At 40.9% G+C, this 15,139-nt stretch overlaps 1 protein-coding gene across 1 annotated transcript in view; it reads right to left on the bottom strand.

Annotated features, from left to right (window-relative positions):
- Positions 1-7,087, bottom strand: part of LOC108889261 (decorin) — a 30,203-nt gene extending 23,116 nt beyond the window's left edge. The window contains exon 1 of the mRNA XM_051077875.1: positions 7,038-7,087. Within this exon, the coding sequence (XP_050933832.1) occupies positions 7,038-7,087 (50 nt within the window). The remainder of the gene's footprint in view (positions 1-7,037) is intronic.
- Positions 7,088-15,139: the final 8,052 nt, after the last annotated feature.

Below are 15,139 nucleotides of genomic sequence, written 5' to 3'. Positions count from 1 at the left end.
AGACACCAATGTTGTGAAATCTTTTTCTCTGTGTTTACAATTTGTAATGTAACTATAAGAAATAACAAAACATATTCAAAAACTGACATGAGTATTTAAGCTTTTTTTCTGATTCCTTTCTATGTCCATGTTTCCTCAGTTTAGTTGAATTTCTTAGCAGATTGATGGACTGGACTGTAAAGGCCTTGTAACTGTACTGGAAGTCACACTGTTTCAAAACCCAATTTTCCTCTTGCTTTTAGATAATGGGGGGAAACTTCACAGTGTGGTTTGTTCTGATATGTATAAAACACTGAATTCGGTAGAGTATCTTTGTCCCAAAGGTCTTTGCTTTGCCTAAATAAAAAAAAAGGATTAAATTATAAAAACATACTTTTAAAAAAAGTGGTCTTGAGTTTCCTCAGTTTGTGAAGCTCATGCATTCCATCAAACTGCATTTATGTTTTAATGACTCCAAACACCAGGGAAAATGTAAAAACATTTTCAGCAGCTTTTTAAAGAACTACAGGCACCTTTTAGAAATCATGACCTGAAGTACCGACACTGTAAGAAAAACGTCTTTGAGTTTCAGTCACTTTTATTTTCTGAATTAAAGTTCCCCTCATAGACATTACAATGCCTACTGGCATTGATCTGCTTGGTCAGCTTTTGAGTGTGTGTGTGTGTGCGCACCAATAGGAAAAGTAGATTTTTCAAGTAACTTATTTTCATCGGATGTTTGACTTGTGAAACTCATTCTGTCATGAAAGTACTTTATCGCAGGCCTTTGTAGGCTAATCCCCTGTTACGTTGGGGAATGAGACGAGAGGAGTGCATGCAAGACGCAAAACAGACCCGAGAAGTTCTGAAACACGACAGGAGGAGTCAGACCTAATCAGTGAATGCAAATGCCATCCCTGCACCAGCCTCAGGTGCCGCCGGTGACTATGGATGCCAAGAATGTGTGGAACTAATCCTCAGGATTTGGTATACCCCCCCCCCGCCACCTTCCCACTGCTTTAAACTCCTTTCCCCATCTCCCTTGTCTGTCATGCTGCACCAATCTTTCCTGTGTCCTGAAATTTCTTTCTTTCCACTTTTGATTTTTATGTTCATACACAGTTGCCACCCATGACCTTCCTTCCATTAATCTGTTCAGTGGCTCCTGTTCATTTTTACCAATTTCTCATCTGCTTATATTTCCAACATTTAGATTGCTGGCCCCTTCTTGTCCTCATTTTGCTTGTCACTCACTGCCTCTGACTTTCCTTCCTCATTCATTATCTCCTTCCACTATCCCTCTCTCCCCATGGTGACTTCAGTCCCAGCTCCACCTCCCCTTTCCTGTTCTCCTTCTCACCCTCCTCTCTTTCTTCCCTCATCCTCTCTCCTGTGGTACCACAAACACACTCGCACTGGCAGGGTCCAAAAGTTCATTTGCACCTTTGCAGCAGACTCCACTGAACCATTCTGTGTGTCACGGTGTTGACCTTGGGAGAACAGGGCTACTATGGCAACAGTGCAAGAGCCACGTTGAGCTACCACCTCCACCTTAGTCGACTGGCAGAGACAAGACTGTTTGAGAAGAAACCATGCTTAGAGATTTTATAGATTTTGTGGTCACTGAGCAGCCATAATTTCTTGTATGTAGATCAGTCATCAATATATACTCCCTAACCATTTTTAGGCTCTATGGATGGCAATGTTGATGTGTCCAGGTTGAAATCCTCTGACCAAATGACTGAATACCTGCAACACTAATGCTATTTCCATTAGCTTCACTTAGTAGTGTAGTGAAGTCACAGTGTAGTGCTAATTATGATGACTGAAAATGATGTGTTAATATGCTTAACTAAGATGGTGAATATGGTGACCATTATGCCTCATGCTAACATGCTAACATAGCATTTTCCTAAGGATAGCCTTGCTAAGCTATTAGCGTGGCTGTAAACTCTTAGTCTTGTTGAGAAATAAATCTGCCAAGAAGGTCAGAAAAGTTAATAAATTTAGTAGCAGTCAGTTGGCAACAGTGGACAGAAGCCCAGCAAGAACACAAAACCTTAAGTCAAGATAATGGCTTGAGGCCATCTTGCAATGACTGACTGCTGTCTAGCTTTGTTAATTGTTTGCTACTTGGTTTATTCCAGCCAAGCTCACCTTCTAACTACGCTAGTTAGCCTGTATGCCAAGACCATGACTGCCTTGGTGAAAAATAAATGACAAGGTGATTTGTTCATTTGGATTTTCTACATAGGTACCTCTTGACTCATGTGGAAAATCACTTGTTGATGTTCTATTTTAGCCTCTAACAGCTGTACATCTGAGAACGCCTGCGGTCAGTAAAACTTATGGTCCTTTGTTTGCAGTTCCAGGAAAGAAGCTTAAGTAACGTGCCAATGAACAACTGCCAAATGGCAAGCCGGATCAACATGGTGGAGTAATTGGACAATTGAGATTGTTATATCACATTTGAAATTAGGGAACATTGCCCCAAGGTGAGGGTCATTATAGGGAAAACTAAAATGTCTGGGCTGGATGGCCTCTTGCGTCAATGCCTGACTCAGCGAGATCAAATAAGGATATCCTGTTTTAACTGGAAAACAGTCTGTTTCTCTGAAGGATCTCAAAGCTTAATTGTTTAACTGTTCGGCGTGTGTATGTTTATGCTTCCTTATGTGCAAGTCTGAGCAAGTGAGTCTGGCAGAAAGACTGAGAAACACCATGAGTAAGTGAAAGACAGGACATGTCACATAATCAAGGTAATCTAGTGTCTGAACTAGGGCTGAATAGAAGCAAAACAACAGTTTTTTTCCCCATAAATCCACACTTATCTCTGTCCTTGAGAGAATACAAATCCTTGGTCGAGCGCCCTCTTCATTCCTGTAACCCTCTCAGTTACTTTGGTAAATTTCTTCTGCCTGTCATATTACAGGGCAGAGAACTGGACTGTGACTCCTGCGTCATAGTGGGTTGAATCCAGGTAGCAACAGCAGAGTTTAAGTGGCGTTACCACGGCGACCACTCTTTGAGTCTTGGGAGATGAAAATGGAAGATTCCATGCACTCATGCTGACAGTGTTGCCGTCAAAGCTGCGAGGTGGAGGAAACCGGAAGCATGATTGGCTGACCTGGCCAACATTTATGGAATGTCTGCCATGTTATGAATTTATCCACCAGCTCATCTTTTATTCCAACTATGTGTATTTTATTTTATTTTTTTATATAATTACTTTGTGTGAGTGTTTTATTGTCTCTCAGTCTTTCCAGGAAGAAGAAATGGAGCAGCAGTGATTTGTAGTTTTGAGCTAGATCAAGATGGAATCTCAGTTTTCCATGTATTCATGGGTTGAGAATAGTTTCCATATATGGCTGGGAGCAGCTTATGTGAAGCTAGAGTGAAAAATGAGCTTTATTGAATAATTAATAGCCAGCAATGGAGGCAGATTTTAATCATTTGGAACAGGCCTTGACCTTGCATATGCCAGTATGTACAGTACTCTGAACTTAAAGATGTGGACAGAAATTAAATTATATTTGATTTTGCAAAAGGTAAAGCCTAATTCATTTTCATTTCAGTTTTAAATTGATTGAAAACACACACTGTGCTTTCTCTGGTCTTCCAGATCTCAAACATTTCACTAACAAACTTCACACAGAGGTCATTGCTTTCTTCAGTTTGTTGGGAAACGAAAATGTGGTGGACTAGCAATTGCTAAGGAAAATACCAGTACCATATTCACTTGTGTGCCTTTTAAACACAGCAGAGACATTTTCCTTATACTTGCACGCCTATACACATTGTGTATACAAAGCGGTAATCATCACTTCACCCTGGCCACAGAGAGACAGTAACACTCGCCCTCAGACATGACACAAACAGACACGCACTCACTTTCTGCACGTAACTCCACATCATTAGCACATACTAAGAACATGGCTACTCTCATGCTTGACTTGAGACTGTTGCACGTGTCCTTTATGACATGTAGGAGAGATACATGTTATGCATGCATGATTACACAATTAGCATCATGGTCTGGCACTTACACACATGCAGCAGCCTCTTCTTGTATGCACAAGGGCACTCCAACTCTTATTTACATGCATGCATACACACTGTGCCCCATTGTTCACACAATCACACACACACTGTTCTGCCCAGATACTGTATAATGATGATGCTACTCTGGTCCCCAAACAAGATTATTCACGCATCTTTCTTTTTCATGCATCTATCATTCGCTGTCTTTCTGTATTTCCCTAGCTGGCTAAAGAGTGTTTTTGTCAGAGGGCTCCTTGTGCTCATGTTCACCTGCTACCACATTTACATTTTGTCAAGGTTTTCCTGGAGATTTCTTGCATGTGCAAATAATGTTGACAAGGTGCATGTAGAATGTTGAAATTTTACGTGCACATGTGAATAAATTTAATATTAAAACATGTTATTTGTGGATGTGAATTAGCATAGAAAGAAACAGTAGCTTTGAGAACCTGAGAGCATAAATGACAGTTAATCAGTAGGAAAAAATACAGGTCACTGATGATTTTTAAATTTATGAGCAGGATGCAAAACCTGCGTAAACATATTTGAGTAAAAATTCAGCCTGTTTAGTCAGTTGCCCCTGTTACGCCCTACATCTGTCAACTTGTTAAGAACATCATATTCCTGTCCAGGAAGTGAGCCTGCCAAAGTGGGATAGTAGGAATGTGTCTGTATAGTAACAAGGCCTGCCAAAGCATGGGGAATAATAGTACGTGTGTGCGTATGAGTGTGTTTGAGTGTGATGACTGTCTGGTGCACTGGCTACGGTCTGCAGGGGGTCTGTTCCTCTTCACTGGGCACAGAGATACAATGTAAACAACCCCCCCAGTCAGCCAATCAGACAACACGCCCACCACCAATGCCCTGACAGTAACCTCACAATGCACACACACACTGATGCCCGTGCCCCCCTCCACACACACACAAACACTCGCAGTACGGCATGAAGTGCTAGAGGACAAACAGCAGAGACGTTCATGACACTATCTGACCTCATTTCAGTGTGAGCATGTGTAAGTGTGTGTGTGTGTATTTCTCTGAAGTGGGGGAGGCTGCAGACAGACATACATTAGTGATGGAGCTGGGTCTGGGGTCCCACACGGCCAACATAATGGCACACACATAGTACCCTAAAAGGTATTTCACAGTGCACAGTATCCACCTCCGCCCAGGCATGGCAGCAAGTGTGATATTGTCACCTCCAGAAAATACAGTGTGAAAAACTCCAGCACAGCCTGTTATGATGTTTGTCCTTGTGTAAGTCCTTGTTTGCCGCTGTTTCGTTCCTCTGGATGGAAGCCATAATGAAATCCCTGTGCGGACCACAGAATCCCATCGTCCTCGTCCGTCCTTGTCTGGTGGAGCAGAGTCGGGAGGATGAGGAGAGGTGTCCCAAGACAGACAGAAAGACAAATTAATTAGTAATTAAAGACAGTGACAGAAATGTATGGGTCTTATGGGTGTTGTGAGAGAATATGCAGACAGCGGGCAAAGAGGACAATCTGCCTTTGTCAAACTTTGTATCTTTGTTGTTATGTAGGTTTGAGTTTATGTGATCCTGGCATAGAAAAATAAACATAACACGTGTTGTCTGTCTAAAATGCAACATGTGACCCATGTCCTGATGACTTCTGTAAACTCAGACTAACGTTGCTCTCTTTGCTAATGCAAAAGGAAAATTAACAAGCTGTACTGATCCAATGATCAGGACACCAGATCATCTGGAAGTAATGTGAGGAAACATTTTGGACACATTTTTGTCACCATACATGGAAGACTTGTGGACTATAGTAAGGCTATTTGATGACCTTCTAAAATGCCCCTGCCTTACATTAACATTAGCTTGCCAAGTGAAGAAAAATGTACAGAAAATGAACTGAACTGTGTCAGCTCTACAACATAGTTTAGGATTAGGATACGTAGGTTGGTTTCAAGTCAAGTATGATACTCTAGTGTTAGAATTTAATAGTTAGAATAGTTAGAATATTTTTTTCCTTCCAAAAAATAGCTATGGCACCAGTAGCATTCACGCCACTTTTTGCTAAAACCAGCTAATAACTGGTTGCCTTTAATAAATGTGAAACTACACCTGTCAGTAACAGTTCAAAATGATGATAATGATTCCCAACTGTCCAACATTCGATTTTACTGCTCACATTAGAGTAATTAGAGTAAGTAAGTAGAGTAATTTGTTCAAATATTCAGGAACCCTGTCTGTCTGATGGAAACTGGTAAAATTACCATTTTATTTTAGTTTTTGAAAAATTCAGTGTTCACACCTGCTGGACACACAGTTAAAGTTTCCTTGTCCTTCTCCTCTCTCTCTCTCTCTCTCTTCTCCCTCTCTCTCTCTGGGTGTATTATCATGTCTGTGCTTGTGATTTAGTGAACCATTTTAGTCAAGGGCGTGTAAAGGCAGCACTGGGACAATAGACCTCAGGGTCAGATCCATTTTCATTTTACATCACATTTATACATGACACAATGCGGATAGATTGATTCACTGCTCTGATGCATGCATAAACAACGACAAAGGTACAGCACCTATGAGCCTCATAACAGCATACACACACATACACTCACACACAAACGTAAGCACAGACGGCGACCCATACATCTTCATAAAGTGTACATGCCACAGTAAATTTCTAGAGTGTATTGAATGGGCAGAGTGCTTCCCCCTCTTCAATATTCATGGTGATGGAGATAGAAAGGGGCAAAAGGGCCTGAGTTACACAGCACACACACTCACACACACTCACACACACACTATATTAACTATGTTAGAGGCAAGACATTACTTCTGGACTCTAATTTCCTACTGAAATGTTTCCTTCAATGCTGCCATAAACTGTGATTTATGTTGATTTTCCTTTTTTTTGTGAAATGTATTTTTTTCTTCTCAGAATAGGCGGTTTCTTTCTTTCTTTAAATGAAACTCCAAGAATTATATTGGGTCTTGTATAGTCTTGTTTCCTGTGACTGCACCTACTATCCTTCTCTTGGCACAATCTCACATTTTATTGGGCTCCACGGGCAGATCCAGGGTCTCTAGCTTTTCCGCCATGGGTAGCGGGATTAAGAAACAAAATCCCAGCATGCTGAGTTGAGAATATTCAAATCTTCTTTTCCTCCAGACAGAGGATGAGCAGAGGTGTGGGTGCAGTCAGGCTAAAGATGGGATTGTCTTTTAGGACACGCTCACTGAATCCACAAAAACACGGTCTGGGAGGCTGTGAGCCTCTTGGGATATTGTGCGAGTGAGCGTACTACATCCATCTGCCCCATCATTCCTTTCCCTCCCATCTCTATCTCCTCCCCTGTTTGCATCCCTTCATCTCCAGGTGGGCCTACTACAGCCCACTGCATGCATGCATTAGTGCTTTCTTGAAGTGAGGCGACCTTCGGATGCCCTTCAGTTTCCATAGCAGCGAGTGGGCAAGTCGTGTAACATTAACATTCGCCAAGCTAGAGCAGCGGTCTGATCAAAGCTCCATTGATTTTGTGTCCCACATTTATTCCAAATACCCCCCTTCTTCCAATTAGATAGAAGCAGAGCGACGTCTTTCTTTGAAACTAAAATAAGACTTGTAAATGAATTTAGCTGAAATGTTAAAAAACAGGATGGAAGGTAAAAGATTGAAAATGTACAGCAATGTTTAGTTTTGAAATCAGGACTCTCTTAATGAAAGGCTGAAAGACCAGAGCTTTTTTGGTTTTATGGGTGATAATGTCAATCTGTTGGCTAAAATATTTCAACAACTATCAGATTGATTTCCATTACCTTCTGTACATTTACGGTTCCCAGAAGATGAAATGTAATGACTTTGGTGAGCTCTTAGTTTCCTTGTGTAATGCCCAGTAATCTGATTTATGACTAGAACTATTGACATTTGCATTTTCCTTAGCTGTACTAGCGCAAATTAGCAAATCTTAGCATGGTAACATGCTCAACTAAGGTGGTGAACGTTACACCTGCTAAAAACCAACTGATGTTAATATTTAAACATATAGAGTCAGAATTAAGGTTTTAACATTTGCAAAATACTCTCAAAAGATTTCCTTGGGTTAAGCCAGTATAAGTTTATTGATTTTTTAAAGTGTCCTTCATCATGGTAAAAATCAGTATAGAAGATCATCTCCCAAAGAGATAGAGGTTGGTGTTGGTGGTGAGTGATGGAGACGTGTCGTCAGAAGCCCATTGGTGCATTGATTTGTGTTTTCAAAGGATCCTAGTTTAACCCTTGTAAGCAGACAGCAGTGCTCTGGAAGGTAGATTAACAGGGATTCATTGTGACTGGCTGAAATACACTCACTAAATATATGGCAGTGATTGCTCTGAACAGTATTTTGAGATTTTAATCCATAGAGACACGACACAGACATACAGAGTGTTTGGTGGGCAGAGGGATGGCGAGATTAGATGTGCGGGGAGTCAGGGATCAGACAGGCAACAGAGACAGATAAATAGATATAGATACAGATTAACACACACCTACTCAAACACACATACACAGTGGATTTAAGAGGTGGCGGCTAACTGACCTTTGCCCTTTAAGCTGAGACAGGATTGCATCTGAAGCACACAAAGGAAAGAATAAAGTCTTGCACTGAAAGATGCTTAACGTTTTAGCAGCAGCTTTTTTTTCTGTGTGTGGAGAAATAAGATGAAGACAGTGAAGGAAAAACACATCAAGGACAAATAGAGACTCAGTAAAACACTCCACAGAGGCTTCTGTCTCTCCCCTGGTTATCCGCTGTCTAGCCTTTCATTTAGCTCCTGGGTTGGGATTTAGCATAATCAATTACAAAACGACCCCTCCTCTCCTCCCCCACTCCTCTCCTTCGCCGTCCTCCTCCCTGTCTGCTTCCATCCATCCCCTACTGTATTTCAGCTTTTGAGCGCAGATGATTGAATGTCAGTCTCTTTTCATGCGTTTGCGTCTGCGCACAGGCAGAATATAGGGACATTGTGGCATTTCAGCTGCCCTTTGTCCCCGGGCCGCTGCGAGACGCTGATAAAAGACGCAACAAGCTCAGCCACAGATCAACCTTTCAGGGCTGGAAGAGGAGGAGGAGGAGGGATGAAAAGAGAGAGTGCTTCAAAAGCTTGGTGGAGTGAAGGAGGGGAAAAAAGGGGGGTGAAAGACGAGGACATGAGTGGGATGCGGTGATGTAAGAAAGCAGGAGTTGCTGAATTGTGGCTGTTCCTGTGCTTGTTTTCGTGCAGGAATAGGTGTTGCGGTCGCTTATGCAATTTACAGTAAAGCAGAGAAAGTAGAGCAGACAGGTGAATTAAGGGGCTCATTGTTTGCGTCTTGATTATGGCTACCTTAACCTATTGCAATGCTGCATGGCCTAGCTTACCATACGGACTGAGCTTGGGGCCATTGTATGAGCATGAATAATGCAATGATCAGCCACTACCGCTCTGCTTTCTCCGTCTGTCTGTCTGTTAAACACTTCAGGGTAGGCAACAAAATGTAGGCGTAGACAAAATAAAACTCACCCCCGCTCAAAGGGATATTTTGGTTTTTACGATCGTCTCATGAACTAGGAAATACACCTCCCAGATTATATTATCTCTGTAGAACAGTTTCAGCCTCTGTGTCTGCGGTGGCTCATGGGTACCGAGGCAATTAGTGCCTGTTTAAATCTTTACTTTAGAACATGTAGTTTGGTCAGGCTTATCATCAGTCTTTGAAGGAGTGTAAAAATATATTCCCCTTCTCTGGAGCTGAGCTACAAACAGGTCCATTGCAATATTGAGGTATGTTCGGCTAAGCTCCATTTAACATACACTAACTTAACTTAAGAGTTTGAAAAGACAAAGTATCTGTGAGAAATTAAAAAAAATATGCTTTGTTTTCTGGCCAACAGCTAGTTCTTACTGGTTTGTTTAGCCAAGAAACAGGTGAGATAATACAGCAGGTAACCCAGCCATAAAGCTTTATTTTTTTAATGTATGACGAATGATATATAACATGGTAGGTGCAAAAGAGCCTTTAGAGGTTCTAGGAGTTTTTCTGACTGTCTCCTCCTGAGCTCTGTTTTTATGCTATGCTAAGCTAACTGGCTGCTGGGTGTGGCCTTTAAATGAATGTACAGATATGAGCGTGGTATTGTTCTTTGCAAGAAAATGAATAATGCTGAACTATTTTACTTTAACCAAGCTATATTAAATTAGGATTAATCTAATACAGCATTATTCATTGTAAAATATTGACGTCCATTGTGGTATAATATGATTATTTGGCCATCTCTGTCTCGCTAAGCAACACATGACTGCCTATTAAAAATGACATGTTTCTATTCCCCAGGGTGCTTTTCCTCAAAACACACATGTATGTGTTATTCTTCAATTACTCTGAAGGGAAACTGGCATTTTGACTGCTGATATCATCTGACAGGCTGTGAGTGTTGGAGAATATGTGGAGCGATTCAGTAACAGGGTGGCAGAGAGAGAAAGTGGAGATGTCTATGAATTGTGGAGTGTGGCACCAACAGCAGCCTGATGCAATGTGCTGTAATCACAGGGCTGTCAAATACATACTTTAGGTGATTGTGTGCGTGTGTGTTCATGCAGAAAGAGAGAGATTAAAGATGGCGAGAAAATCCATTAGGGCTCAGTAATATGGATGAACCAGAACTAATCAGTGGCAGTGTGTGTTTACAGTATATGAATGTGTGCGCTTGTGTAGCAGGCAGTAATTAAAGCAATTAACACAATTGCACAACAGTGACATCTGTGGCTTGTCTGGCCGTACAAACAGCAGCCACATCTACAAAATGGCTGCTGACATAATGGAAAATCAGGTCATAAGATGGACGCTGTTGGATTTAAATGTTGTGAATATGAAACTTTTTTAATCAAACAAGCCAAAAAATTGTTAACGTATCGGGTGATAATTGAATGTGGGTTTGTTACAACAAACAAGCCTTTTCTTTTACGCAGTTTTTTCATCCATTATGAATGTAGAAATACTGATTAAGGCAGCTTTAAGTTTTCATGTATTCATGTATCTGTTACTATGGACATTCAACTGGACCATCTTGAAGCCGCTTTAACCTGTTCAGTTTTTATTCAGGTGTGTCTCCCAGTGTCTCTCTGCATGATGCTTAGCTGTTATTTACAGTTTGCAGCAAGCAATTGTGTTCAGTATTATGTAATAGCAGGCTCCAGTGAAGGCTACCATTGGATAGACTTATGTAAACAGCTCTCCTGCCATTCTTTGGGTGACTCATCTCTGCTGAAACCTGCGCTTTGTGGGTGGCTGTGTGTTATTTAGTGTGTTCTTATGTCACAATTGCACCAATGACCTCAGATGACGCTCGCTCAATCTTACAATGACCGCGCCGGCGTCTTGCACCCATGTTACCACAACATGACGAACACACGTGAGCACAAGTGAGCACACGCAGGCGAAGACCCTTGACTTTTGACATCTCTTGTAATTGGTTTTTCAGGGAGAGATAGTGTATTGAGTGTAGCTCATCCTCCCACAGCACAAGACTTTAACAGAACACGTCTCTGTATTTTTCTCTGTCCTTCACCCCTTTTGTTGCCACCCCTCTCCCTTTGTCTCTGTCCCTCAGCCTGTGCTTATGTAACTCTGTCCTCAAGCTGAGGTGACAATGTTCTCATGTATGAGGAGATGTGACTATTAAAAGGGGTTGTATGGTGGGTGGAGGGCCTTGTGGCTCACTTTAACAGAATAGGATGAGCGCCTTGGGCTAAAAGCCGCTTTTCAAGGTATAGAGAAACAAAAAGAGGGGGAGACACACCCTCTCAGGTGGGCTTATTCATGTGCTAAATCTGCAGGATTAAAGCCTCCGGAGGGGATTCAGGTATCACATGCATGCATGACTGAAAAGCATTTGACACCCACTGGGGACTGCATTGTTTCTAACAGCATACTTCCTCCTGTTGGGCAATGGCTGTTGTTGTGGTTTGAATGAAAGAAAAGAGAAGCATTTTTTCTTAAGTACAAACAAGCAGAATATTTTAGAAATTTTGAGTGATGCGTTTAGAATTTGTCTTAAACTGGATTTGTTCTTGATGCAAGGGACTTGACTCCCACCATGGATGTTTGTACTTGTCTGTAAAAGGGGATATTTTTTCTGCAGTGTACACTGGGTTTGGATTTGATACCTACAGTTCAACCCCACAGGACATTTGACTGCAGTTTCAGTAAATTAGTACATGATACCGAGCCTTGTTCTTCTCCCCTTTTTCCATCTCATGTGCCAACTGGAGTGTATTCCCTGAATTCCACTGCCTCCTCACATCAGGGGCAACATGCTTAGAGATTTATGAGAGAGATAACTGTAACCACTGACATAGAGTAATTATAGGAGAACAGAATAATTAAAGGATGCACTCATCATTAATCATATGTGCCATTAAGATAAAGTGTCACAGTTCATGTGTGTGGCTTGTGGTGGGATGTGCTATATGTAGGGCAGTGAGGTGCTTTTGAAAGATTTATATTTCCATAGGTGATGAGGGCTATATGGTGTGGCAACAGACATGGCAGCAGATAGACAAGGTCGCAAGTGTGTACAGCTGCTCATAAACACACATGCACAAAAACTGCCCCATTCCCCAAAATGCATGAACATACAGACAATGTTTTTACCCGTATCAACAGGAAAGCCCAAAATCAAAGTTGCGACATTCAGCAGCATCCATTATTGAAAGAAAACATAGAATCACTCTGTATTTATGATATTCCATTATCCGCCTTTCTACTTCCTTCCCCAGAATTCATTTTTTGCTTCGGTAGAAGGATTTTTGTTTTGCTTACTTGCCATTGTCAGTGTGTGAAAAGAACAAACCGGTGAGGAGAATGCACACTTCAATCTGCTTTATGATTATGTATAGAGGACATTTAAATTCCATCTCTTGATCTATTTGTGGACCTCAGCACTTTCCAACCATCAGAGTAATTCAAGCATTATGAAAATGGGCTGAAAATAGGTTAAACGTCAAAGACATCACCATACAAATAGTGCACAAGCAGCGCATCGCATTTGGCATGCGCAAACATTACTGCTAAACAACTCCCTGCCATAGACTTTCAGTCTTGCAGAGTTGTATATGTGCTGAAAGACACAAGTTCAGGAATGGTGAAATAAAGCTGTGAGTCGTGTGTTCTTCAAACAAAAACACTGAGCTGTTTGGGCCAGTTTGGGATTTGAAGACAAAGGAGAAACCAGCTGCTGGTAACAACATCCATTCCATTACCTCTTATGTTAAACCAATCAGGTTTAAGGATTAGGAGATTCTCCTCTAAAAATGCAGAACACAACAACTAAATCTCAGTCATTTAATCACATATTCAGTCTTAAAAGCTTATAAATTTTCTGAAAGCTTCTGAAAAATTCAGATGGAGTAGTTGTGTTTGCAGCAACTTGACAGATCGCAAAAGGAGTATCTGAAAATAGATAGCTCTGCACTCTTTATCTCCCAATAAAGGACATAATTTCATTTAATTGGTTTATTTGGTGTGCTGATCTATTTTGGATACTGGGATGTGTGTGTCTTTTTTATTATTTTCTGTTTATATTTCAAAAGGAGGCAATGATCACAACCTTGTCTGTATCAATGCATGACTGCTAATTTTGCTAGGTGGCAAAGGACAACTGTAATGTTTAGCACCAAAAAACAACATTTACGTACTGTTTTTGTCAATGCTTAACTTACTTGATTTAAACAGGGACAATGGAACATAGCAAAATTTAAATTAGGGTGTATAAGCAGCTCTTGAACTTCAGCACTCACAATATTGTTTATACATTGAAAACTAAGCTAAAGTCTCTGTGAGAGTGTATACAAGAATACAAGACTCAGTTATGCTTTGAGCTTGAAAGTATTGGACAAATTAAAACTTTGACCTAATAACTAGATGAAATGTCAGAGGATCAGCAAAGTTATTACAGTTCATCCTGAGGGTGAATGTCTGTCCTAAATTTCATGGCAATTCATTGCATAACTAATGAGATATTTCAATCTGGACCAAAGTGGCAGACTCACTGACCAAAGTGTGGCTAAAATACTTTTGTCACTTTGGACTTTTTTACTCTTTGTTTTGATATTGTATTGGAAGCTCTGGTGAAAGATATTATCCCATCTCACCACCATGCAATCTCTGCACTGATGACTCGTATTTTCTTATATCTCTATGGCAATGTTGCTCTGTGATGGTTCAATCTCACAGTCAGGGGTTAAAACCTTCCATAATGGGGCCATCCATCCTCATAGTGGGACTTGGGGGAAAAACTTCATGCTCTGTGCTCTCTGTCACACACAAACACACATTCACACACTCGCTCTCACACCTGAGCCTGAGTAAATGAGCAGCCCCCCTCCTCTTTGTCTCTCTAATATGGATGAAGGAGCTACTTGGCGACTTGACGACCCTCATTTCCACACCAATGGAGAGCGTCCGATACAGCTGTAGCTGATGAAATACATTACCGGGAGATGCAACTCTCCCTCCACAGATGATACCACCCACAGAACAAAGGCTGTCAGCAATGAAAGGACAATGGTGGGAACACCTGTTTCCACTGCAATGTGCATCCAAAATATAACGTTCAAGAACAAATTGTTCAGCTGCAACACTTGAGCATGTATTACAAGGCCAAATCATTTATCAAAGTTCAGGAAGTTGAGTTTGGAAATTTTACAGCCTGCTAAAACCTAAACAAATTCATTGCAATTCCTCTTTTCATTTTATAATTATTAATAAAAAATCAAGCAGTCTTTACTTCAACCATGTTTACAGTAATGAACAGCACTCTGACATAAATAAGCCTGATACTACCTCCTTGTTAATGATCTGCTGAGTATTCAGTGTTGCAAGTGAATTTCTAACACTTTAAACTTGAAGCTAACGCTGACTCGCAATAAACTATATTTTTAAGTATATAACATTTCACAATTATATACTTTCATTTTTCAAAAAGGGTAAAATGACTTCCTAAAAGAGGTGGGCATTGTAGATTTTAGCAAACATTACTCTAACAGCAGAAAATAGTGTGTTTCTTGGGGACTACTTTTAATACACATTTGATGCTCTAATGAGAGCTTACCATACTGTATGCAGCAGGATGC

The sequence above is a fragment of the Lates calcarifer genome, linkage group LG18 (genome assembly GCF_001640805.2).
Source record: "Lates calcarifer isolate ASB-BC8 linkage group LG18, TLL_Latcal_v3, whole genome shotgun sequence".
NCBI lineage: Eukaryota > Metazoa > Chordata > Actinopteri > Centropomidae > Lates > Lates calcarifer.
This window is presented reverse-complemented; position numbering and strand designations above follow the sequence as displayed.